We start from the raw sequence: 25,848 nt of genomic DNA on the forward strand, positions 1-25,848 counted from the left end.
CCACCGACTCAGCAAACCCCGTTCGGATCACTACAGCCCAGGAAAGAAGCTCCTCCACCACAGAGACCCACAAGAAGAAACCCTCCTTTAATCCTTTAAACTGTGTACTCTTTCCTCTAAGAGAAACAAGCAGATGTAGGGTGTTTCCTCAGATCCCAGACCCCTGAGCCCAAGTGGGTCTCTGTACTCACAGCTCCCCTACGTCTGCCCCGCCTCCCTATGCCGAATTTATGGCGGAGGACAATGTTCCAACCTACGTTCTAGAAACATCTTATCTGGTTGAGACTCTGCTCTGCACACTCTTTTTAGCTGGTAGGGAGGCTTTAGCTTGGCAGACGGGCAGGGATAATATGAAATAACTTCCTGTTGTGCCCCGCCCCCAGAGCCCTGGTGCAAATAACTCCTAACAGCCAAACTCTGAATTTGTACATTTTAAAAAAATAACTGACAAAATTACCCCACCATACCCAATTTTTACTGTAATATATGAGGAAGGAATAAATGTCAGCCCCTTAAAAAAAAAAATGTCCGAAATTAAATATATCACCGGCCTATCCACTCTTGCCAATGCTTTAAATGTTCAAGACAATGTCATAGTTTCTTCATAATTCTAACTTACAAGTGAAATAAACTTAATTTAAGAGGTCAACAAACACATTTTATAAAGCATTAAGTTAAACCAGTCACTCCATCTCATTCTGAACTGTTAGAAGACAAGAATCAAGAGACTTAACTGTTCAAAAAATTATGTTTCACCTAGGTGTTTCTGGATTTTAACTGACTAGAAATAGATGCTTAATCAGAGGAGATAACCAAAGTAAATCCACTAACAACTTGCAGCATTTTTTATCTTCCCCTTATACGCGGCACGTACAACTCCGCACTGCTTTGCCCAGGCGCGTTCACAGGCACGCCATGACGCTGACTCGCCGAGCGCGCAGGCGCCACGCGAGCCGGCTGCGGCACGGGCAGCCACAAGCCTCCGCCTCCCTTATTTATCTCAGTAGAGAACTTTTCTGTGTGCGCAGTGACGTGAAAAAGGTTAGGAAATCCTAAACTACAGCATAGTGTACGTTTATGCTTACTGCTGTTCTAAATAGTCCTTGGTAAGGGAAAGTCACTCATATTCTGTGAAGGGCATGGCTTCCTACTAATCCTGTACAGATACAATGCAGTGCTGGGCTTCAGCTACAAGCTAAACAAAACTCTAGTTTTCCACATATTCTAGCTTTAGGATCCAAACTCTGCACAACTAAATATAAATTCCAAGATAATAATAGTAACAATCCCCCAAACTGAATACTTACTATATACCAGGTACTTTAATACTTACATGTATGTATTAATTAATATAATTCATATTAAGACACACTGGGTTAGATCTTGACATCTCTACAGACAAGAAAACTAAGTATTACAGAAGTTAAATAGAGGGGCACAGTCACCTGGGAATGTTTCAGATTTCAGAATTTTTGTATTTTAGCTTGTAAAGTTAATGCAGCACGCACACAGTAGATTTTGTAACATCTCCAGAGGAGGTCTACGGCAGCACCCCCTAATCAAACACATTACTACTTTTCTAGCGACATGTATGAATATTCGCACTAAATGGGATTAACGAAGGCTATAAATAGCTTCTCATCCATTCAGAGTTCATCTTGCCACCAAATAAGTTATGAAAAGACTAGCAGTTTCCAAAGCTTTTTTCGTTTCAGGATTACAGGTAGAGGGCTTTGTATCTGTGATTCCCTCAAGGTCACACAGGGAGGGTATGGCACAGTGTTTACCACGGGCTTTGGCGTTTTATAGACCTGAGTTTAAATCCTACCTTCATCACTTACTACTGTGACAGGCTTGCATCTCTATAAGAACTGACTCCCCAGAACTGCCCTGAGGATTAAAAGAAGTAAGGAATAGCTACATACTTAGAGTACCTGGCTCACAGTAAACACTAAATAACCATCTACTACTAATATCACAGCTTATTAAGAAGAAGAATAAAGAAGAGTAGGATTCGAACCCTTGCTGGCACACCTCCAAAATCTATGTTCCCACGGCAAGGGCACCACTACCACCATCAAGCAGTGAAGCGAAACTTTAAAGGTAAATATAAACACAAGAAGTGTCCAAATGTTTTGCCATCATTATTCCCACTCACAAAATCTTATGACTGATATTTATCAAATGTAGATTAAAAAAATACAGAAACAAAAGGTCTTTATTTATCACTGATAGAAAGGTAGTATTTTTCATGATGCTTATATTACTTCTTGTCTTCTTGATAAATGTTATCACTGATTAGATTTAATTTTCTCAATTAATAGCCTGTTCTTAAAAATAACTGAATTATCTCCAGTTTTCCAGCAGTCTCCTTTGGGTGAAGGCTTTTTATGTCTAACCAAATGTAGAAAACACAAAAACACACACAGAGAGAATTCACCTCTTATAAAGACCTGTCTCAAGAAAAAGAAAGCTAATTTTCTGAAGTCCTATGTTACATGTATCAATAAAAAAGATCTTCAGAATTTCTGTTCTTCAAGCAGGAAAAATAAAGAGTAATTGTTATCACTATATTTACCTTTTGAGGGAAATCTTTTCTAGTCATTAATACATAAGTTTTCACAGATGGCTGCCATCCAAATGGGGCTTATCAGTGAAGAAAGAACAGAGCTAAATGGAAGAGCTGTTGGTTTAAATGATATATTAAGAAGCAATCCCAATGGACCTCTCATAGGGACCCCTTGAATTCTGGCTCCTGGTTCGGCTTGGCTCATGGGAGGCACCAGCAAGAGACCTAGAGAATGATGGAGAGTGAGGTCAGGGTTGTCCTTCCCAACTCCCTCCCTGATGGAGGGCATGTCCCACAGTCCCTGCTGGGTGGCCCATCCACACAGCTCTCTCTCCGGTTCTGCAGCGCCTCCCTCCCCTGCCTTCGGATACGCACCCCACTCTCCCCACCCCAGAGAACTGCACCCTCACTTGGTTCTGTTACTGGACCTTTGTAAAATGCCCCCTTAATAAAATATCCTGAAAATGAAGAAAAACAAAAAAGCAATTCCAAAATCATCTTCTAGTAATGATAAAAGGGTAATAACATTTTACATAATGCTTGTCACTTCAGCATATTTTTCATATAAGAGGTATAAATATAAAATCCTTGAGGGAAAAAAACCTCCCAATTTCTTTCTTTTTATTTTACATTATGATTTCCACTTTCAAATAGGATGTAACAGGTCACAGGATGCCTCTGCTTTGGCTACAACTGGAGAAAAGCCAGGTAATCAGTACACCAGAGAGTTTTATTTATATAGATAGATGATAGATAGATAGATAGATAGATAGATAGATAGATTGTTGTGTTGGGTCTTCGTTGCTGCGCACGGGCTTTCTTTAGTTGTGGCAAGTGGGGGCTACTCTTCGTTGCAGTGCGCAGGCTTCTCATTGCGGTGGCTTCTCTTGTTGTGGAGCATGGACTCTAGGTACCCAGGCTTCAGTAGTTGTGGCACGCAGGCTCAGTAGTTGTGACACACGGGCTTAGCTGCTCCACAGCATGTGGGAGCTTCCCGGACCAGGGCTCGAACCCGTGTCCCTTGCATTGGCAGGTAGATTCTTAACCACTGTACCACCAGGGAAGTCCCACCAGAGAGTTTTAGAATCAATTAGGACTAGATGAATGTGAATTCCAGGCTGCAAGCATATGGGGAGCATCCTTCTGAAAATCCCTAGCCATTTTCTTCCCTGAGGCCATTTTCCAATTCTGTATCAGACTGGCCCTTGGCCCACGCAGAAGGACTCTACTCGGGAAAAGAGAAATGAGCAAGGTTTGAGCTGTTACCCAGGGCTTGTATGACAGATTGGAATTGAAGAGCCCCAAACATTACTGGTTTTAGTTCTGGGGCTACTTATGGGAAGCTGAGGAGGCTGAATCAAGCTTCTGAAGAGCAAATCTCCTATAATCTCATAGTGTTTAGGAGACAAAGTCCTACTAGAGGGAGGAAGTCCTGTTTCACACAACCAATCTCCCTCTCAAGACATCTTCCAGATTCTGCTGCAAGGGCTAGAAGTTAAGCTCAAAACTTCTGAAAAGCACAAGTGACTCTTAAGCAGACTTTTGAGATGTGGAAGCGGACTCACCAAGTTCCCAATCAAAATGCCTGAGAAGACACAAAGGTGAACTAAATGTTAAAAAACTGTAACCCAGCCCTGCTCCAGCTCAATTCTGATTGGATTTAAAAGATAAGCCCCTGATCCTCTGTGCGCAAGAGAAAAAAGAGGAAATTCTTTCTGATGGATGACATCAATTGGAGCTTCTATGGGTCTTTTACATACAATGTCTGGCATGCAATAAACAATTACCAGACACTTGAGACATTTGAAGAAAAGAAAATCAATCAATACTTGTGATATTTGCTGTGTGCCCTTCTAAATTCGTTTTTTTTTTAAGCACAGCTATGATTACATTTCATTTATAATTTCGTACCCTGACTTGTAATTCACTGCCAAATTTTTATAGCTTCTGAAATTATACCCAGGATTGAAGTGGGCAGTTGTTTAAGAGTTTCTTTTTTTGAAGTGTAGTTGACATGTAAAATTTTAAAGCATAAACAATAACATTCAAATTACTGGGGGGGCAATTAAAAATACCAATGTAAGCTCAAATTGATCACCATTCAGGCAGTTTGATTAGTTTGTAGACTTCAATTTTAATAACTTAATTATTAAACATTTACAATTTCACTATTTAACTTATATATGTATACAATAAATATACATATATACAGTCTCCTTTCTTCCCTGCCTACCATGAGAGAACCTGCTCTGACTACAGCCCTAGAGGAAGGAACCTTCCATTCCACATGATCCTGTTCTCTTTTCTACGCAGCTGGCTCAATTATTTACTCACTCATTCGTTCACTCAGTACATATTTATTACACAACTACTGTCCCAGGCACTGTCTTGCCCTGGAACTGCCAATCCAGTAGGAAACCTAGAGTTGAGGAGGAACCGGGCAGATGAAGACTGTGATCTCAGTAGAGGAAAGAGCATCCATAAAGGCTGGAGGCAGGAACGAGCTTAGGACATTCAGGCCTGAATGAAGGCCAAGGTGAGGAAAGTGGCACGGGATGAGTAAGCACCTTATGTATATTAATTCATTTAACTTTCATAACAACCCTATGAGGCAGTACTATCACTATCTGTTTTACAAATCAGGAAATTGAAGCCCAGAGCAATTAAATAATCTGCCCCAAATCATACTGCTTCTTAGTGGTAGAACATGTTCCAAGGAACATAGAAACACAGAAAAAAGAACAAAAGAATAACTTAATTTGACCCTATCTCTTTTTTCTCCTTGTAAAGCATGAATTCAATACAAAGAAAAGCACAATAGCTACTTCATGAAATGGTCAGTGAACTCCAATCTAATAGAAAGCAAAGAAGTATCTGTTCCACTAAATACACAAATGTGTCACCTTCTACCATCTTATTTATAACTCCCTTTGCCTAGACCATGAATCACAGTAATATTCCACTTCTCATGATTACAAGTAAGGCATTGTGCTAGATGAGGAAAAAGTTTTACCAATTAAAAAAATTCAAGTTACTTGAAAATCATAAAAAATAGGAAGACGTAAATATCCACAATGGATTAAAAAGCTACTGCCAATACTTTTAGTTATCAAAGCTAAATTTTTAACTGAGTATGTCAAGGAATTCAACTCAAATCAGATCAGTTTTTTAAAAATTTACTGAATGCTGATATGCCAGACATTGTACTAGATGCTGGGAATATAAAGATGAATGAAATACACAGTCCTGTCCTCAGTGACCTCATAGTCTAATGGAGCTGGGCAGACATGTATACAGGCAATTACCATAAAAGCAATAAAAGGAATGCTAACTGACAGAGTGAGAAGGGAAAAAGGATGGGAAGAAACATCTGAGACAGGTTACATCTGAGGTGTATTAAAGGATTCCTATGAATTTGCAAGTCTGATCAATTTGAAAAGGGATTATAAGCAAAGAAAACAGCATATGCAAAGTTATGAAAGAACACATTATGTTCATTATGGTACAGGATACATAACCTACAATTCCTGAGTAGCTGATAATGAGGTGGTAAATTTCTGTGAATAGACATACTAAGTAGTTTAGATTTTATGCTAGGTAATGGGGAACCACTGAAGGATTTTATAAAGGGATATGATACAGCAGACTTGCTTTTTAGAATAATTACTTTAACAGCAATCTGGAAGATGGATGAGACAGGAAAATCAAGGCTATTATATAGTTATTCAGGTAAAAAATGATAAAGACCCATATCAGGATAGTAGCACTAGGGATAAAGAGGAGAAAATAGTTTTAACAGGTATTTAAAAGCTAAAACTGAAAAGACCTGGTGACTTATTAGATATCAGGGGAGAGGGGGAGGGAAGAAAACAGTATAACTTTCAAGGTTCATGACTTCAGCCACTGGGTGGAAATTTTTCTTAATGGCCTTTAAGTATATGATAGGCTCCTGAGCATCAGATATAAAATGAAGTCTTACCGGAAGGCAAATATATATGAGAAGTGTTACTTTACTGTATCATCAACCCGCTCAAGAACAGCTGCCTACTGCCTACCACGTCAAGTCAAAAAAAATCTGTTAGTGTATAGGAATGCAAGAGATTTCTGTGCGTTAATTTTGTACCCTGCTACTTTACCAAATTCATTGATTAGCTCTAGTAGTTTTCTGGTGGCATTCCTATACACTAACAATGAAAAATCAGAAGGAGAAATCAAGGAAACACTCCCATTTACCACTGCAACAAAAAGAATAAAATACCTAGGAATAAACCTACCTAAGGAGGCAAAAGACCTGTATGCAGAAAACTGTAAGACACTGATAAAAGAAATCAAAGATGATACAAACAGATGGAAAGATATACCGTGTTCTTGGAATAGAAGAATCAACATTGTGAAAATGACTATACTATCCAAAGCAATCTACAGATTCAATGCAATCCCCATCAAACTACCAATGGCATTTTTCACAGAACTAGAACAAAAAATTTTACAGGTTGTATGGAGACACCAAAGACCCCGAATAGCCAAAACAATCTTGAGAAAGAAAAAAGGAGCTGGAGGAATCAGGCTCCCTGACTTCAGACTATACTACAAAGCTACAGTAATCAAGACAGTATTGTACTGGCACAAAAACAGAAATATAGATCAATGGAACAGGATAGAGAGCCCAGAGGTAAACCCAAACACATATGGTCACCTCATCTTTTACAAAGGAGGCAAGAATATACAATGGAGAAAAGACAGCCTCTTCAATAAGTGGAGCTTGGAAAACTGGACAGCTACGTGTAAAATAATGAAATTAGCACACTCCCTAAAACCATACACAAAAATAAACTCAAAATGGATTAAAGACCTAAATGTAAGGCCAGACACTACAAAACTCTTAGAGGAAACAGACAGAACACTCTTTGACATAAATCACAGCAAGATCCTTTTTGATCCACCTCCTAGAGCAACGGAAATAAAATCAAAAATAAACAAATGGGGCCTAATGAAACTTAAAAGCTTTTGCACAGCAAAGGAAACCATAAACAAGACGAAAAGACAACCCTCAGAATGGGAGAAAATATTTGCAAATGAAGCAACTGACAAAGGATTAATCTCCAAAATGTACAAGCAGCTCATGCAGCTCAATATGAAAAAAACAAACAACCCAATCCAAAAATGGGTGGAAGACCTAAATAGACATTTCTCCAAAGAAGACATACAGATTGCCAACAAACACATGAAAAGATGCCCAACATCACTAATCATTAGAGAAATGCAAATCAAAACCACAACGACGTATCACCTCACACTGGTCAGAATGGCCATCATCAAAAAATCTACAAACATGGACTTCCCTGGTGGCGCAGTGGTTAAGAATCTGCCTGCCGAGGCAGGGGACATGGGTTCAAGCCCTGGTCCGGGAAGATCCCACATGCCACAGAGCAACGAAGCCCGTGTGCCACAACTCCAGAGCCTGCGAGCCACAACTGCTGAGCCCACGTGCCACAACTACTGAAGCCCGCATGCCTACATCCTGTGCTCCATGACAAGAGAAGCCACTGCAATGAAGAGTAGCCCCCGCTCGCCGCAACTAGAGAAAGCCTGCACGCAGCAATGAAGACCCAACACAGCCAAAAAAAAAAAAAAAAGAAAAAAATCTACAAACAATAAATGCTGGAGAGGGTGTGGAGAAAAGGGAACCCTTTTGCACTGTTGGTGGGAATGTAAATTGATACAGCCACTATGGAGAACAGTATGGAGGTTCCTTAAAAAACTAAAAATAGAACTACCATGTGACCCAGCAATCCCACTGCTGGGCATATACCCTGAGAAAACCATAATTCAAAAAGATACATGGAGGAGAGATTAACCAAGATGGCGGAGTAGAAGGACGTGCTCTCACTCCCTCTTGCGAGAGCACCAGAATCACAACTGGCTGCTGGACAATCATTGACAGGAAGACCCTGGACTTCACCAAGGAGGATACCCCACGTCCAAGGACAGAGGAGAAGCCACAGTGAGACGGTAGGAGGGGCGCAATCAGAGTAAAATCAAATCCCATAACTGCTGGGTGGGTGACTCACAGACTGGCGAACACTTATACCACAGAAGTCCACCCACTGGAGTGAAGGTTCTGAGCCCCACGTCAGGCTTCCCAACCTGGGGGTCCGGCAGCGGGAGGAGGAATTCCTAGAGAATCAGACTTTGAAGTCTAGTGGGAATTGATTGCAGGACTGTGACAGGACTGGGGGAAACAGAGACCCCACTCTTGGAGGGCACACACAAAGTAATGTGTGCATCGGGACCCAGGGGAAGGAGTAGTGACCCTGGGGGAGACTGAACCAGACGTACCTGCTGGTGTTGGGGGGTCTCCTGCAGAGGCAAGTGGTGGCTCTGTTTCACCGTGGGGATAAGGACACTGGCAGCAGAGGTCCTGGGAAGTTCTCCTTGGCGTGAGCCCTCCCAGAGTCTGCCATTAACCCCACCAAAGAGCACGGGTAGGCTCCAGTGTTGGGTTGCCTCAGGCAAAACAACCAACAGGGAGGGAACCCAGCCCCACCCATCAACAGTCAAGTGGATTAAGGTTTTACTGAGCTCTGACCGCCAGGGCAACAGGGAGGGAACCCAGCCCCACCCATCAACAGTCAAGTGGATTAAGGTTTTACTGAGCTCTGACCGCCACAGCAACAGTCAGCTCTACTCACCACCAGAGCCTCCCATCAAGCCTCTTAGATAGCCTCAACCACCAGAGGGCAGACAACAGAAGCAAGAAAAACTACAATCCTGCAGCCTGTGGACCAAAATCCACAGTTACAGAAAGACACAGAAGATGAAAAGGCAGAGGGCTATGTACCAGATGAAGGAACAAGAAAAAACCCCAGAAAAACAACTAAATGAAGTGGAGATAGGCAACCTTCCAGAAAAAGAATTCAGAATAATGATAGTGAAGATGATCCAGGACCTCGGAATAAGAATGGAGGCAAAGATTGAGAAGATGCAAGAAATGATTAACAAAGACCTAGAAGAATTAAAGAACAAACAAACAGAGATGACCAATACAATAACTGAAATGAAAACTACACTAGAAGGAATCAATAGCAGAATAACTGAGGCAGAAGAACGGATAAGTGACCTGGAAGACAGAATGGTGGAATTCACTGCTGCGGAACAGACTAAAGAAAAAAGAATGAAAAGAAATGAAGACAGCCTAAGAGACCTCTGGGACAACATTAAACGCAACAACATTTGCATTATAGAGGTCCCAGAAGGAGAAGAGAGAGAGAAAGGACCAGAGAAAATATTTGAAGAGATTATAGTCGAAAACTTCCCTAACATGGGAAAGGAAATAGCCACCCAAGTCCAGGAAGCGCAGAGAGTCCCATACAGAATAAACCCAAGGAGAAACACGCCGAGACACATAGTAATCAAAGTGGCAAAAATTAAAGACAAAGAAAAATTACTGAAAGCAGCAAGGGAAAAACGACAAATAACATACAAGGGAACTCCCATAAGGTTAACAGCTGATTTCTCAGCAGAAACTCTGCAAGCCAGAAGGGAGTGGCATGATATACTTAAAGTGATGAAAGAGAAGAACGTACAACCAAGATTACTCTACCCAGCAAGGATCTCACTTAGATTTGATGGAGAAATCAAAAGCTTTACAGACAAGCAAAAGCTAAGAGAATTCAGCACCACCAAACCAGCTCTACAACAAATGCTAAAGGAACTTCTCTAAGTGGGAAACACAAGAGAAGAAAAGGACCTACAAAAACAAACCTAAAACAATTAAGAAAATGGTCATAGGAACATACATATCGATAATTACCTGAAACGTGAATGGATTAAATGCCCCAACCAAAAGACATAGACTGGCTGAATGGATACAAAAACAAGACCCATATATATGCTGTCTACAAGAGACCCACTTCAGACCTAGGGACACATACAGACTGAAAGTGAGGGGATGGAAAAAGATATTCCATGCAAATGGAAATCAAAAGAAAGCTGGAGTAGCTATACTCATATCAGATAAAATAGACTTTAAAATAAAGAATGTTACAAGAGACAAGGAAGGACACTACATAATGATCCAGGGATCAATCCAAAAAGAAGATATAACAATTATAAATATATATGCACCCAACATAGGAGCACCTCAATACATAAGGCAACTGCTAACAGCTCTAAAAGAGGAAATCGACAGAAACACAATAATAGTGGGGGACTTTAACACCTCACTTACACCAATGGACAGATCATCCAAAATGAAAATAAATAAGGAAACAGAAGCTTTAAATGACACAATAGACCAGATAGATTTAATTGATATATATAGGACATTCCATCCAAAAACGGCAGATTACACGTTCTTCTCAAGTGCGCACGGAACATTCTCCAGGATAGATCACATCTTGGGTCACAAATCAAGCCTCAGTAAATTTAAGAAAATTGAAATCATATCAAGCATCTTTTCTGACCACAACGCTATGAGATTAGAAATGAATTACAGGGAAAAAAACGTAAAAAAGACAAACACATGGAGGCTAAACAATACGTTACTAAATAACCAAGAGATCACTGAAGAAATCAAACAGGAAATCAAAAAATACCTAGAGACAAATGACAATGAAAACACGACGACCCAAAACCTATGGGATGCAGCAAAAGAGGTTCTAAGAGGGACGTTTGTAGCTATACAAGCCTACCTCAAGAAACAAGAAAAATCTCAAGTAAACAATCTAACCTTACTCCTAAAGAAACTAGAGAAAGAAGAACAAACAAAACCCAAAGTTAGCAGAAGGAAAGAAATCATAAAGATCAGAGCAGAAATAAATGAAATAGAAACAAAGAAAACAATAGCAAAGATCAATAAAACTAAAAGTTGGTTCTTTGAGAAGATAAACAAAATTGATAAGCCATTAGACAGACTCATCAAGAAAAAGAGGGAGAGGACTCAAATCAATAAAATTAGAAATGAAAAAGGAGAAGTTACAACAGACACCGCAGAAATACAAAACATCCTAAGAGACTACTACAAGCAACTTTATGCCAATAAAATGGACAACCTGGAAGAAATGGACAAATTCTTAGAAAGGTATAACCTTCCAAGACTGAATCAGGAAGAAACAGAAACTATGAACAGACCAATCACAAGTAATGAAATTGAAACTGTGATTAAAAATCTTCCAACAAACAAAAGTCCAGGACCAGATGGCTTCACAGGTGAATTCTATCAAACATTTAGAGAAGAGCTAACACCCATCCTTCTCAAACTCTTCCAAAAAATTGCAGAGGAAGGAACACTCCCAAACTCATTCTATGAGGCCACAATCACCCTGATACCAAAACCAGACAAAGACACTACAAAAAAAGAAAATTACAGACCAATATCACTGATGAATATAGATGCAAAAATCCTCAACAAAATACTAGCAAACAGAATCCAACAACACATTAAAAGGATCATACACCACGATCAAGTGGGATTTATCCCAGGGATGCAAGGATTCTTCAATATACGCAAATCAATCAATGTGATACACCATATTAACAAATTGAAGAATAAAAACCATATGATCATCTCAATAGATGCAGAAAAAGCTTTTGACAAAATTCAACACCCATTTATGATAAAAACTCTCCAGAAAGTGGGCATAGAGGGAACCTACCTCAACATAATAAAGGCCATATACGACAAACCCACAGCAAACATCATTCTCAATGGTGAAAAACTGAAAGCATTTCCTCTAAGATCAGGAATGAGACAAGGATGTCCACTCTCACCACTATTATTCAAAATAGTTCTGGAAGTCCTAGCCACGGCAATCAGAGAAGAAAAAGAAATAAAAGGAATACAAATTGGAAAAGAAGAAGTAAAACTGTCACTGTTTGCGGATGACATGATACTATACATAGAGAATACTAAAACTGCCACCAGAAAACTGCTAGAGCTAATTAATGAATATGGTAAAGTTGCAGGTTACAAAATTAATGCACAGAAATCTCTTGCATTCCTATACACTAATGATGAAAAATCTGAAAGAGAAATTATGGAAACACTCCCATTTACCATTGCAACAAAAAGAATAAAATACCTAGGAATAAACCTACCTAGGGAGACAAAAGACCTGTATGCAGAAAACTATAAGACACTGATGAAAGAAATTAAAGATGATACCAACAGATGGAGAGATATACCATGTTCTTGGATTGGAAGAATCAACATTGTGAAAATGAGTATACTACCCAAAGCAATCTACAGATTCAATGCAATCCCTATCAAATTACCAATGGCATTTTTTACGGAGCTAGAACAAATCATCTTAAAATTTGTATGGAGACACAAAAGACCCCGAATAGCCAAAGCAGTCTTGAGGCAAAAAAATGGAGCTGGAGGAATCAGACTCCCTGACTTCAGACTATACTACAAAGCTACAGTAATCAAGACAATATGGTACTGGCACAAAAACAGAAACACAGATCAATGGAACAAGATAGAAAGCCCAGAGATTAACCCACGCACCTATGGTCAACTAATCTATGACAAAGGAGGCAAAGATATACAATGGAGAAAAGACAGTCTCTTCAATAAGTGGTGCTGGGAAAACTGGACAGCTACATGTAAAAGAATGAAATTAGAATACTCCCTAACACCATACACAAAAATAAACTCAAAATAGATTAGAGACCTTAATGTAAGACTGGACACTATAAAACTCTTAGAGGAAAACATAGGAAGAACACTCTGTGACATAAATCACAGCAAGATCTTTTTTGATCCATCTCCTAGAGTAATGGAAATAAAAACAAAAATAAACAAGTGGGACCTAATGAAACTTCAAAGCTTTTGCACAGCAAAGGAAACCATAAACAAGACGAAAAGACAACCCTCAGAATGGGAGAAAATATTTGCAAACGAATCAACGGACAAAGGATTAATCTCCAAAATATATAAACAGCTCATTCAGCTCAATATCAAAGAAACAAACACCCCAATCCAAAAATGGGCAGAAGACCTAAATAGACATTTCTCCAAAGAAGACATACAGACGGCCACGAAGCACATGAAAAGATGCTCAACATCACTAATTATTAGAGAAATGCAAATCAAAACTACAATGAGGTATCACCTCACTCCTGTTAGAATGGGCATCATCAGAAAATCTACAAACAACAAATGCTGGAGAGGGTGTGGAGAAAAGGGAACCCTCTTGCACTGTTGGTGGGAATGTAAATTGATACAGCCACTATGGAGAACAATATGGAGGTTCCTTAAAAAACTAAAAATAGAATTACCATATGACCCAGCAATCCCACTACTGGGCATATACCCAGAGAAAACCGTAATTCAAAAAGACACATGCACCCGAATGTTCATTGCAGCACTATTTACAATAGCCAGGTCATAGAAGCAACCTAAATACCCATCAACAGACGAATGGATAAAGAAGTTGTGGTACATATATACAATGGAATATTACTCAGCCATAAAAAGGAACGAAATTGAGTCATTTGTTGAGACGTGGATGGATCTAGAGACTGTCATACAGAGTGAAGTAAGTCAGAAAGAGAAAAACAAATATCGTATATTAACACATGTATGTGGAACCTAGAAAAATGGTACAGATGAGCCAGTTTGCAGGGCAGAAGTTGAGACACAGATGTAGAGAATGGACATATGGACACCAAGGGGGGAAAACTGCGGTGAGGTGGGGATGGTGGTGTGCTGAATTGGGCGATTGGGATTGACATGTATACACTGATGTGTATAAAATTGATGCCTAATAAGAACCTGCAGTATAAAACAACAAACAAAACAACTAATACTAAACTTTCATTGGGTTATTTGTATGGAAATATGTTAATATAAATGTTTCAGATATTACATGAAATTTCTAAAAATCTTATATTTGTATTTGTATGGAAATATGTATGGAAATATGTTAATATAAATGTTTCAGACATTACAGGAAACTTCTAAAAATCTTGTATGTTCTGGTATAATGTTGTAAGTAATAATCCTAGTTATTACTTTAAAATGTGTATCTGAGAAGTAACTAATTTTCTTGTCAACTGCATTATTATGAACTTTCATCAAATCTTTAACCATGGTCATTTTTAAGTCTTTTGTCATTTACAGACAGTTCTGGGTGTACTCTGATGATTTTGCAAATATGTTCCTATAAAAGGGTTTCATCTTCAAGAAATTCATGGAAAAGACTCTGACAAGTACAGGTTTCTGGTAACTGACTGTACTGCTGAACTGAATGAATAAGCATTTTCAGAACTCTAATCAAAAACTGATGAACTCATAAAAGTGCTAACAAAAGATCAAGATGAAAAAAAAAAATTAATTACATGGGACTGAGTGAACTGATGAGGATGAGTATAATTTTTGTGACTTTCTGTCTGAATTAAAAAAAAAAAAAATCCCACAAGGACTCAGAGGCAAAGAATATACAAATCAATTTTCACTGCAAAGTAAAGGAGCTGTTACAGTGGAGGATTACTGGACTGAATGTCAATATTATGACATAGTATGAGTGTGTTTCATGTTTGGTAATTGCAATCATTGTTGCTTTTGTTGTGGTCATCCATGTACAATGCTTGGTGTCAGTCTATTTATCTCTTGTAAAAATAAAATACAGTGTGTGTGTGTGGAAAAAAAAAAAAAAAAGATACATGTACCACAATGTTCACTGCAGCACTATTTACATTTGCCAGGACATGGAAGCAATCTAAATGTCCATCAACAGATGAATGGATAAAGAAGATGTGGCACATATATACAATGAAATATTACTCAGCCATAAAAAGGAACGAAATTGAGTTATTTGTAATGAGGTGGATGGACCCAGAGCCTGTAATACAGAGTGAAGTAAGTCAGAAAGAGAAAAACAAATACTGTATGCTAATGCACATGTATGGAATCTAAAAAAATGGTACTGATGAACCTAGTGGCAGGGCAGAGATAAAGACACAGATGTAGAGAATGGACTTGAGGACACAGTGGGGGAAGGGGAAGCTGGGACGAAGTAAGAGAGTAGCATTGACATATATACACTACCAAATGTAAAATGGATGGCTAGTGGGAAGCTGCTGCATAGCACAGGGAGATCAGCTTGATGCTCTGTGATGACCTAGAGGGGTGCGATAGGGAGGATGGGAGGGAGGCTCAAGAGGGAGGAGATATGGGGATATATGTATACTTATAGCTGATTCACTTTGTTGTACAACAGAAACTAACACAACACTGTAAAGCAATTGTACTCCAATAGAGATACTAAAAATAAAAAAGAATAAATTAAAAAAAAAATCTATGCATGTATGATACACAAATCCTTCCTTTTTCTTGCCCTTTTCATTCTAATTCCCATACCACACCCTCAGTGCTGACACTAGGTACATGTACAAAAACTGTCTTAAAAGAGATATACCAACCTTCTAATCAGTTTCTTTATTAACAATACTCAAAGACTAGGGAAATTATTCACAATCAACAGCTCAGCAACAGAGCCTTTAGAATAAAATATGTCTGGGTCTCACCTCTAGAGATTTTGATTCTGCAGGGAATCAAATTTCTAAGCATCTGTAGCTAAGAAAAGCTTCACAGGTGAGTCTGATGTAAGCCTCAGCTGAAAACCGGTTATGGAGACAGATAAATTTTCAGTTAATAGTTAAGACTGAGAACTAGCAGCTAAAGTTCGGGTTTGATTTCATCTCTTTTATTTCCTAATATTTTATCATGGAAGTCAAAGTTGAATAAAACTAAGTAATATGATACCATGGAAAGCATATGAAACTGTGAAGCTGCAGTTCAGGTCTGAGTTCCTTAGGTTCACAGACTCTGTGGCCTTGTGCAAAATGCTTGATCTCTCCTCTAAGTCTTAATTTCTCAGTGAAAATAATGAAGAGGTTGTAACAGGTAAATTTTTTGATTCCTGATCTTTAAAGTTAGCACTAATTTAAAATGGGTGGCCATGCTAAATGCTTCTGTTGTTAAAAAAAAAGACACAGTATTTTAAAGCACTTTAAAAAAATGGAACAACTCCTCCTTCACCCCCACCCCCTTTTTGGTTTCCTTTTTGTATTCATCCAAGGTGATCATTTGAAACAGCACAGAGGTGAAAAAAGAGTCAGAGACAGAGACACAGTTGACTCTCCAAGCAACACCACAGATCCACTTTTAAAACAAAGACCGGATGTTCTATTTGTCTGGAATCAAGTGAAAGGTAACATGCAAACACTCTTTACTGGTACTGGTCTATCATGAATGCTCAGACTCTTCATGGTAGCTCAATTAATATGTTTAACTAGTTGTTTTTCTTTAATGAAGACTGTAATATTAGTTTATGCATAATTAGTTAATATGTAAGTTTATGCATAAGTACCTTTCACCTTAAAGAGATGTATCTTGCTAGGAGTAGCCAATATTATCCTACAGATTCCATTAACATATTAACATTGTCAAATATAAATTAGCATCATGAATTAAACTCATAGAAGCAAATGTCTGTAGAGAACTTCCAAAATGATATAGCATTAGAACACTTTTCCTTTAAATATTTGAAAAAACACATAATCAAATGAAAAACAAACCTGATCTACATATAGCCCAAATCATACATCCATGAAAATTAAGTATCTCAAACTGTTGCAAAGATATTTCTTAAAATTTGGGCATAATTATTGATTATTAATAATTTTATTAATAGATCATTAAAAAGCTATACCAGTAAGCTAATTATTGCTAACATCTAACAAGTATGCTACATTTTATATTACTGGAAAGGGAGTTTATTTGTTACTCTGTCATTTTACTTTTTAAGTTGAAAACCTACTTCAAAAGTCTATTTTTGGATCTCCAAAAGAATAGACAATGTTTCAACAGCTGTTATTAAACACTTAGTTTAATATTATTAAATGTTATTAAACATGTAGTTACCTAGCACTGACCCAGATATTCTGAAGAACAAAATACAGTAAGATCAGATGCATGTTAATGAGAGTCTTACCAGATTAGTTAAAAGGACAAAACATACAGGGAAAACAACCCATGGAACATGGACTAAGGCAATTTTGTAGTCAAGAAAATAAGATAGTATAATTTGCTATCTAGGCAAAGTAGGAATCAAAGAATAAGAGGCTCAAATATATCTGATAAAGGATTAATATCCAAAATATATAAAGAACTCATACAACCCAATAGCAAAAAAAAAAAAAAAAAAAAGAAAGAAAAGAAACAACCTGATTAAAAAATGGGCAGAGGATCTGAATAGACATTTTTCCAAGAAAGACATACAGATGGCCAAAAGGCACCTGAAAAGGTGCTTAACATCACTAATCATCAGGCAAATGCAAATCAAAACCACAATGATACCACCTCACACCTATTAGAATGGCTATTACTAAAAAGACAAGTAACAAGTGTTGGTGAGGATGTGGAAAGAGAACCTTTGTGCACTGTTGGTGGGAATGTAAAGTGGTGCAGCCACTATGGAAAACAGTACGGAGGTTCCTCAAAAAACTAAAAATAGAGTTACTACTATATGATCTAGCAATTCCACTTCTGGGTATTTATCTGAAGGAAATGAAAACTCCAACTCGAAAAGATATCTACACCCCCATGTTCACAGAAGCATTATTTATAATAGCCAAGACATGGAAACAACCTAAGTGTCCATGAATGGATGAATGGATAAAGAGTAAGTGGTGCATATATATGCAATGGAATATCATCCAGCCATAAAAAAAGAAGGAAATTCTGCCATTTGCGACAACAGGGATGAACCCTGAGGGCATTATGCTAAGTGAAATAAGTCAGACAGAGAAAGACAAACACTGCTATGATCTCACTTATGTGTGGAATCTAAAAGAACAAAAAAGAAACAAAAAAACCCTGAACTCACAGAAGCAGAGAACAACTGGTGGCTGCCAGAGGCTGGGGGTGGGAGGTGGGCAAAATGGGTGAAGGTGATCAAAAGGTACAAACTTCCATTTATAAAATAAGTAAGTCACGGGGATATAATGTACAGCCTGGTGACTAGAGTCAAGAATGCTGTATTGTATACCTGAAAGTTGCTAAGAGTAAATCTTAAAAGTTGTCATCACAGGAAAAAAATTTTTATTAACTTTGTGTGGTAATGGATGTTAAGTTGACATATTGTGGTGATCATTTTGTGTTTTATATATACACACACACACACACACACACATACACACAAAATCATTATGTTATATACCTGAATATAAGATACTACATGTCAATAATATCTCAGTTAAAAAAAAGAGGTTCCAGTGGGTATCAAAGCCTTGAAGGATATATAAGAAATAAATAAGTAGAGAAAAATAAAAAATTAAATAGTAAATTATATAACCTTTATAACATTTTTTATAATATTTATTACTAAACCAACTTGCTTCTACTAGTGTTCCTCAATAGAAGAGACAGTGTTTTCTCCTTAGGTATTAATCTCCATATCCAACACCACCAAGCAAATAAGAGGCAACCAGTAAACATTTGCTCATCAATCAATAAACAGTTCATTTTAATGAAAGTACACGTAATATTTGCCATGAGAATGGTTTACTCTTTCATAAACACTGAAAGAGGTGCCTTTTCACACATCTAGTAAAATGCTACTACATCATTTCAATATTGCCCTCTGGATACAAATCTACATTCTGTATGTAAATAAGCTCTACAACCTGTTCACAGCCTGGCTCTGAATTATTTTTCAGTCTCATCTCCTACCTCTGCCCTGTTGGTCGTGTACCCTGGCCACACCAAACTTCTGCCTGCTCTCTAAACCCACCAGGCCTAGAGTCCTTCACCTACTGCACACTCCTACTCATCTTCCAAAACCAGTCACCACTTCCATGATGCTTCAAGGGAGAATTAATCCTTGTATGCGCCTCTCACAGCACTATGTTCCAACCTCCCTTACCTAGTGAAACAGACTATATTATAACCAGCAAATCCCTCTAGGAATAAAGGTACCTAAAACAGAGGCTCATTCATTTTGATAATCCCACCGATACCTATCACTGTACCTTGTAAATAACAAAATCATTGATGAATGCTAAGAAGAGAAAACAATAAATGTCATTCAAGCATTCTCTGATATAACCTGGAAATCTATGTGTATGTGAGCATACACAAAAGATCACTATGAACTCATAAACCACTAGACTAAATGGCAATTATGGCTCTGCAAAAGGAGTCATCATTTTTATCAGAAATACTTGCAATAAGGTCCCCTTTAAAAATAAACTCTGAGTATAAAATTATCCCTTTTATCCATTTTGTTACATGACTTTTCAGAACCACTTTAATACAAACCTAGATATGTTTCTGACTGGCAACAAGACTATCATGTAGTCCAAATAAGAAAGCCAAAAATTCAAATTTTAAAAAGCAACCATTAGTAATTAAATATCAAAATCACCCAAGAACCCTTTGAATCTGATTTCAGATCTCTACATTTTCTAAAGCAAGTGTTTCTTTCCCCCACCACTGTCTGTGTTTTAGTCTATCTTTTGTGCAAGTCACTTTGTAAAATGCTTCATTCAATCATCTCTTAACCAAATCACTTGTGGAAGGTTTAAAGAACAACATGCAACAAAGTTAACATTTATTATCAGTTGTGTCAGAATGTGAGTCAGATACACGTTGTAAAAATTCAAATACAACAGGGCACAGAGCTGACTTGATCTGTATAAAGTCTTTGCCAAGTTAAATGTGAGCTATACACAGAAATTGGAAATAAATGAATTTGAAATTCTAAGATAAATCTTTGTTTTAGTAGTTAACAACATTAATAGCCACCATTTAATGAGCACCCACTATTCACCAGACATTTCACATAAATTCTCCCTGATCTATCCAAAAGCCCTTAGAAGAAATCTGAGCCTGACGTTAAATGGATGGCCAAGGTTACACAGGTAACAAGTAGTGGGATTCAAATCCAAATCTGAATGGTTCCAAAGATTAAAACCTAATTCATTTCTATGCTAACATTGTGTAATACTGAAATATTAAACCAAATTTCTACATATCTCTTTACTTCTTTGAACAGCTGAAGAATAAATCGTTTAATGTATATGTTTCTCATTACCTTCTTAGCACTGCAATAATCATTCTTTGAAGCATTACTAAGACTCTATGCCTGAAGTCTATGCTTTGTGAAGTCTATGCCTTTTGAATATGAAAATTAATAAAGGAAACCTCAATTAAAGTTAGAGTTGGGAATGGCCTGTAGAGGGAGCTCTCATGCATTCTCACACTCCATTATTTGCATGCACTGACCTTCACTTACATGCCCCACTGGAAGAAGCACACCCTGCACTCTCAAACAGAAAGTGCAACTACTTTACAATCCCAAAGGAAGAATTTCTCCTTGCTCAGCAACAGCCCAGGCAATGAGAAACATCTCCGCTCCGGAAATGAAGTCATCACCACCCTAAACTCCTACTTTCCTCCCTTGAACTTTTGTTTAGAACAGCCCCTCCCAACTCCCTCCTTTTCCCTATAAACGCAGGCTCCCTTTTCTTTGTTCTCTGGACTTACCTACAGTGCACCATAAATTGCATGTCCCAAATAGCAATTCTTTGCTGTTCCCGAATAAACCCATTTTATTGTTTTAGAAGTCAACAACTTCTACTTTGATAATTCTATATAGTTAAACTGTTTTGAATAGCACACAACAGTAACTTTCTTATACTTAAGTCTAAACGCATACCTTTTCAGAGAAGTTTCAGTATTATGTTACATAAAACTACCAACTACTTTCTCTCAATGCTACTTACAGATAACCTCCACAGAGCTTAGCTTTTAGGTATTAAATGCTCTGAAACTAGCCTTAAAAATAAAGGAATGAATTAAAAGGGGCTCTTTAAATATTTGATTAAATACCAGGTGGTAACATCAATTTCAAGTATGAATTCCATGCTGGTGAAGGAAAAAAGAGTTTCAATTCAATAAAAATTCTGTTCCACCAGCTCTGCAAAATTTCACAGCTCATCTGCATTCTCTTAAAGCTTCTTCACTGATGGTACTTGTTTAGAAAGGATCAAGAGCCAAGTTTAATATAGGAATTATTTAATTACGTTTAGGACAGTTGTATGTGGCTACTTACTCTGGCATCAAAGTGATTAGCATTAAGATCAAAAGCTTCTTGCATGAATCCAGAATACAAACTTGTTTGGATTTTATGTCAGGGAACCACAGAAAGAATCCAGTAAGTCAACTTTCACTGAATTTATTTATGCCTGTCATTTCCTTTGGGGCAAATTCATTTTACAGGCTGCTGGCAAAATAAGAGACTCAAAACTGGTTGGCTTTTATTGTTTGGTATTAACTCTTTAAGCAGCAGCCATAGAGCTGAAGCTAATTCAGCCATGTTGCTGGTTCAAAAGGGAACTTAATGACCTCAAGCCAAAGGCATTTATAAAATCAGTTGACAGGAAAGAGATTAACTGCTATTATGATGTTGCTCCTAAAGCTAGGAACTAGAAAATCGGGATGAATTATGATAATTAGAATACCTCAAAAGCAGAGAAGAGCTACCAGCTACTTTCTGTTCTTTACTAACCTCGCAACAAAGTTTTATTTTTTAAAAAATTTTCCACTCATCCCCTTGTGCTACAACTGTTTTATTATTAACATCAATGAAATCTGTAAGACCAGCTGTACGTGTTCACAGAATTTCTTAGGGATGAAAGGAGATTCCAAAGATCATCTAATGCAACTAACTAACATCCAAAGAGTACGTTCCTTTTGTCATATCCCCACTAAGTAGCCAATGGATGGAACATCTTCCACCTATTAAAGCAGCCCACTCCATCTTTAGGTGAATCTTGTAGAGACATTTTATTCAGTAAATAAATCTGTCTCACTATTGCTTCTACTTTGTTGTACCCTTAAAAGTCATGAAAAACAAATCTAACTCTTCTTTCATATGAAGTCCTTTGAGCATCTAAAGAGAGTGACTCTTTCTCCAGCTACCCCCATTCCTTCAAATGTTCCCAACATGAAATGCTATTAAATCCCATGTCTATGTTGAGCAAGCTTCAAAAATTTTAATTTGTGTGCATATCTAAAATTATTTTAATTTTTAAAAATATTATATAAAACTGTGAGTTACCAAAACATATTAGTTTTCAACTTTAAATGAGTTGATGCTCATTCACAGCAAAATCTTCCTCATAAATGTGTATACTTATACTAAAACTCAATAAATTCAGTCAGACACAAGACTATTTTTATACTATTTAAATAATTAATTGCCCTTAATTGTCTCTAATGTATACCAGTGAAATGTTCACATGAAAGGCTATTTGTTAACTAAGATTTTAATAAACATTTAAAATAACTTTCTACAAAGTTTGGGAGCTTTGTTCTATAGTTTATTTGAATAACAGGATGAATTATATAGTTCAAGTAATATAGATGATCTCCCTTCCATAACATTGACAACTTTCACCTAAAGTCATACAAACAAACAAAAAAAAGTAAAAAATTCGGAATTTTTTAGCGTAAGTCAGAAACTCTGAATTTTAAAGGCATTTTAGTCATCTGATTTCTGAAGGTCCTCAGATGGACTGAATTATCTATTTCAAGATCCTCACTTTCAATGTCAGTAGGAGTTATCTATAACATTTCACATGTCCTTAGCTTAAATAGTGGTTCATTAAACACTCATCTGAGTGCTGGCTACACAGACTGTTTTGAAAGGTTAACATCATCCAAATTACAATGACAAAGTTATTAAACATTCATACACAATCACTTACCCAAGACTCATGGTATAAAACTGTTAGTAGATACATTGCATAATCATAATTCTGTCTCTTTAAGGGGCACCTTTAAAAGACAGAGAGGGAGGAAGTCAAAATTCTAAAAATTCAGTACATGGAAAAATTTGCAGAGTATACAAATACTAAATACAAAGGATAACTTATATTCAGGAATTCCCTATGTGACTTAGGAAAATTCTGTTCTTGGAATAAAAATGATCTATGTAGTTTATGACTTAAGGATATTGAACACTGATGTTATTTTTACTTTTATTTAGAGGATATCTTTGCTTTCATCACTAACAAAGTTATTTATATCTGATAATAGCTTTACACTATTTTTAATATGAATGTGTCCAATCCAAGTGTCCTTCAGGATCTCAGGGCTAAGAGTCTGCGATGGTGTGAACATACCTGCTGAGTTCATTTAAAGAATACAGAGAGACTGATGCTAATCTAAATGTTCACCCTGATTTCCCCAGAGCTGATTCTTTTAAAAATGAGCTACACTACACAATGCTATATTTTTTTTGCTATTATATTTAAAATGAAACTAATGACCTAATATTAGATTAAATTTCTACATAAATAAGAGCTGGCATTAACTTTTAGGCTAATAAAATAATACAGAAAAGGAAATAATTACTTCTAATTTCTTTAAATATAAAATTATCATATGATAATTGACTTTAACTGGACTCTGTTTATTCTGTACTTCGGTTTAATAGTCCTCTATTCTACAAAGTTGTTACCATAAAATATACGCACACACACACACACACACACACACACACACACACACACAGACACTTACAAACTTAGCAAAAAAAAATGATCAGAAACTTACAGAATTTCTAACAATAACATTTTAAAAGTACTTTAAAAAATTGCACAAACTAAAAAGTGTTATTTTACATTCTCTAAAGCTAAAGCTAGCAAAAAGATATTATTCATAAATTTCAAATTTATTTCTCCTATATGGTAATAATCTAAAATCACAGTTCCCAAGCTTTTCCCACCTCCACACTGTTGCCATCTCTGTATGTATGTCATGCTACTTCTTTATACCACTAAGAAGCAAAACATAAAACTTAATTGATATTGACACCTCCAAATGCTTTGAAATTAGGATAAGGAGGGAGAGAGGATATCTGCCCACTTGTTTTTCTTTATATTTTGACATAATTTAGAAACAACCAAAGAATAATTCTAAAAATAAAATAACCATTTAGCAAAAACATACCAATAGCCTTTCTTTACCTCAAATGACCTAATTTATAAATTCATATACAATAAATTTAATACTGCTTTTACAAACTTCTATACTAGCACTGAAATTCTGCTTATTTACAAAAATGCCTTGATAAATTAATTTCCATATTTAATTTAATAACTTTGATATTGAGATATAAGATTTCTATACTTTGACTTTGCAGAAACCTGTTTAAGTATTACTCACTGGCAAGTCATTCTTTCGTTTCCATCTAACATCTTCCCTGAGTTTTACATACACAAATATATTAAAAATAACACTTTAACTCAGCTAGGCAAGCCTCTCCATGCACATAAAGATCACAGCAACAGGAGGCTAGTGTGAGGATATTAAAAATATGAATGAGACAACTTCTCTGACCTAACAGGTTAATACAAGGACTGCCAGGGGGCTGGGGGACAATAAAGCAACACATGTGACAGATCTGCTGCACTTTTCTTCCTTTACCTATCTGTCTTGATGGTAAGCACATCTGTGCTCTTGCAGTATCGATCTCCTACAAGTTTAATAAGTTTCTTCTTTGCATGATCATCTAAATTCAAACTGGAAAGTTTAACCTTAAAAATAGAAGAAAAAAAAATTTTTTAATTACTTTATATACTTTGCATAATGAGAAAACAGTGGCAAAATTATTTACACTAACATTAAAAAAGAAACCAAAAGAAACTTTTTCAAACTCCTTCCTTTACAGAATTAGTAATTCACAAGTATCATGAAGCCTGATCTTACTCATGGAAAAAAAAAAATAGCGGGAGCAAAGTATTTGGAGTTCTTTGAAAGTTCTGGGCATTAGTACCTTTCCTAAAAGAACCAATGACACGTCTCTTAAATAAATGAAATTACAGTGCTTACGAGTATTACTAACTAGTAGAATTCAACTCAATTAGTGTCAGTAAAGCTGTTTATAAAAATAAATGGATGAAACATAGGGGCTTTCAGAATTTCTACCATGCAATTATGAGACCCATATCACTGCAACAGTTTAGGGGCTTTCATTTTATTTTATTTTATTTTATTTATTTTCTTTATTCTTGGCTGCATTGGGTCTTCGTTGCTGCGTGCGGGCCTTCTCTAGTGGCAGCAAGAGGGAGCTACTCTTCGTTGCAGTGCTTCGCACTGTGGTGGCTTCTCTTGTGGAGCACAGGCTCTAGGCACGTGCGCTTCAGAAGTTGTGGCATGCAGGCTCAGTAGTTGTGGCATGCGGGCTCAGTAGTTGTGGCTC

The 25,848-nt window shown here is 37.0% G+C and overlaps 1 protein-coding gene across 3 annotated transcripts in view; it reads right to left on the reverse strand.

The window, feature by feature from the left end:
• MRPS35 (mitochondrial ribosomal protein S35) overlaps positions 1 to 25,848 on the reverse strand; it is a 52,653-nt gene that overhangs the window by 2,213 nt on the left and 24,592 nt on the right. For 2 of the 3 annotated variants that reach the window (XM_007175706.2, XM_007175708.3), the window contains 2 exons: positions 25,074 to 25,183; positions 23,351 to 23,420 (listed from right to left, as the gene is read on the reverse strand). The exons of the other annotated variant lie outside the window; for it this stretch is intronic. In XM_007175706.2, the coding sequence (XP_007175768.2) occupies positions 23,351 to 23,420; positions 25,074 to 25,183 (180 nt within the window). The remainder of the gene's footprint in view (positions 1 to 23,350; positions 23,421 to 25,073; positions 25,184 to 25,848) is intronic. 3 annotated transcript variants of the gene reach the window in all.

This window comes from Balaenoptera acutorostrata, chromosome 11, assembly GCF_949987535.1.
Source record: "Balaenoptera acutorostrata chromosome 11, mBalAcu1.1, whole genome shotgun sequence".
Classification (NCBI taxonomy): domain Eukaryota; kingdom Metazoa; phylum Chordata; class Mammalia; order Artiodactyla; family Balaenopteridae; genus Balaenoptera; species Balaenoptera acutorostrata.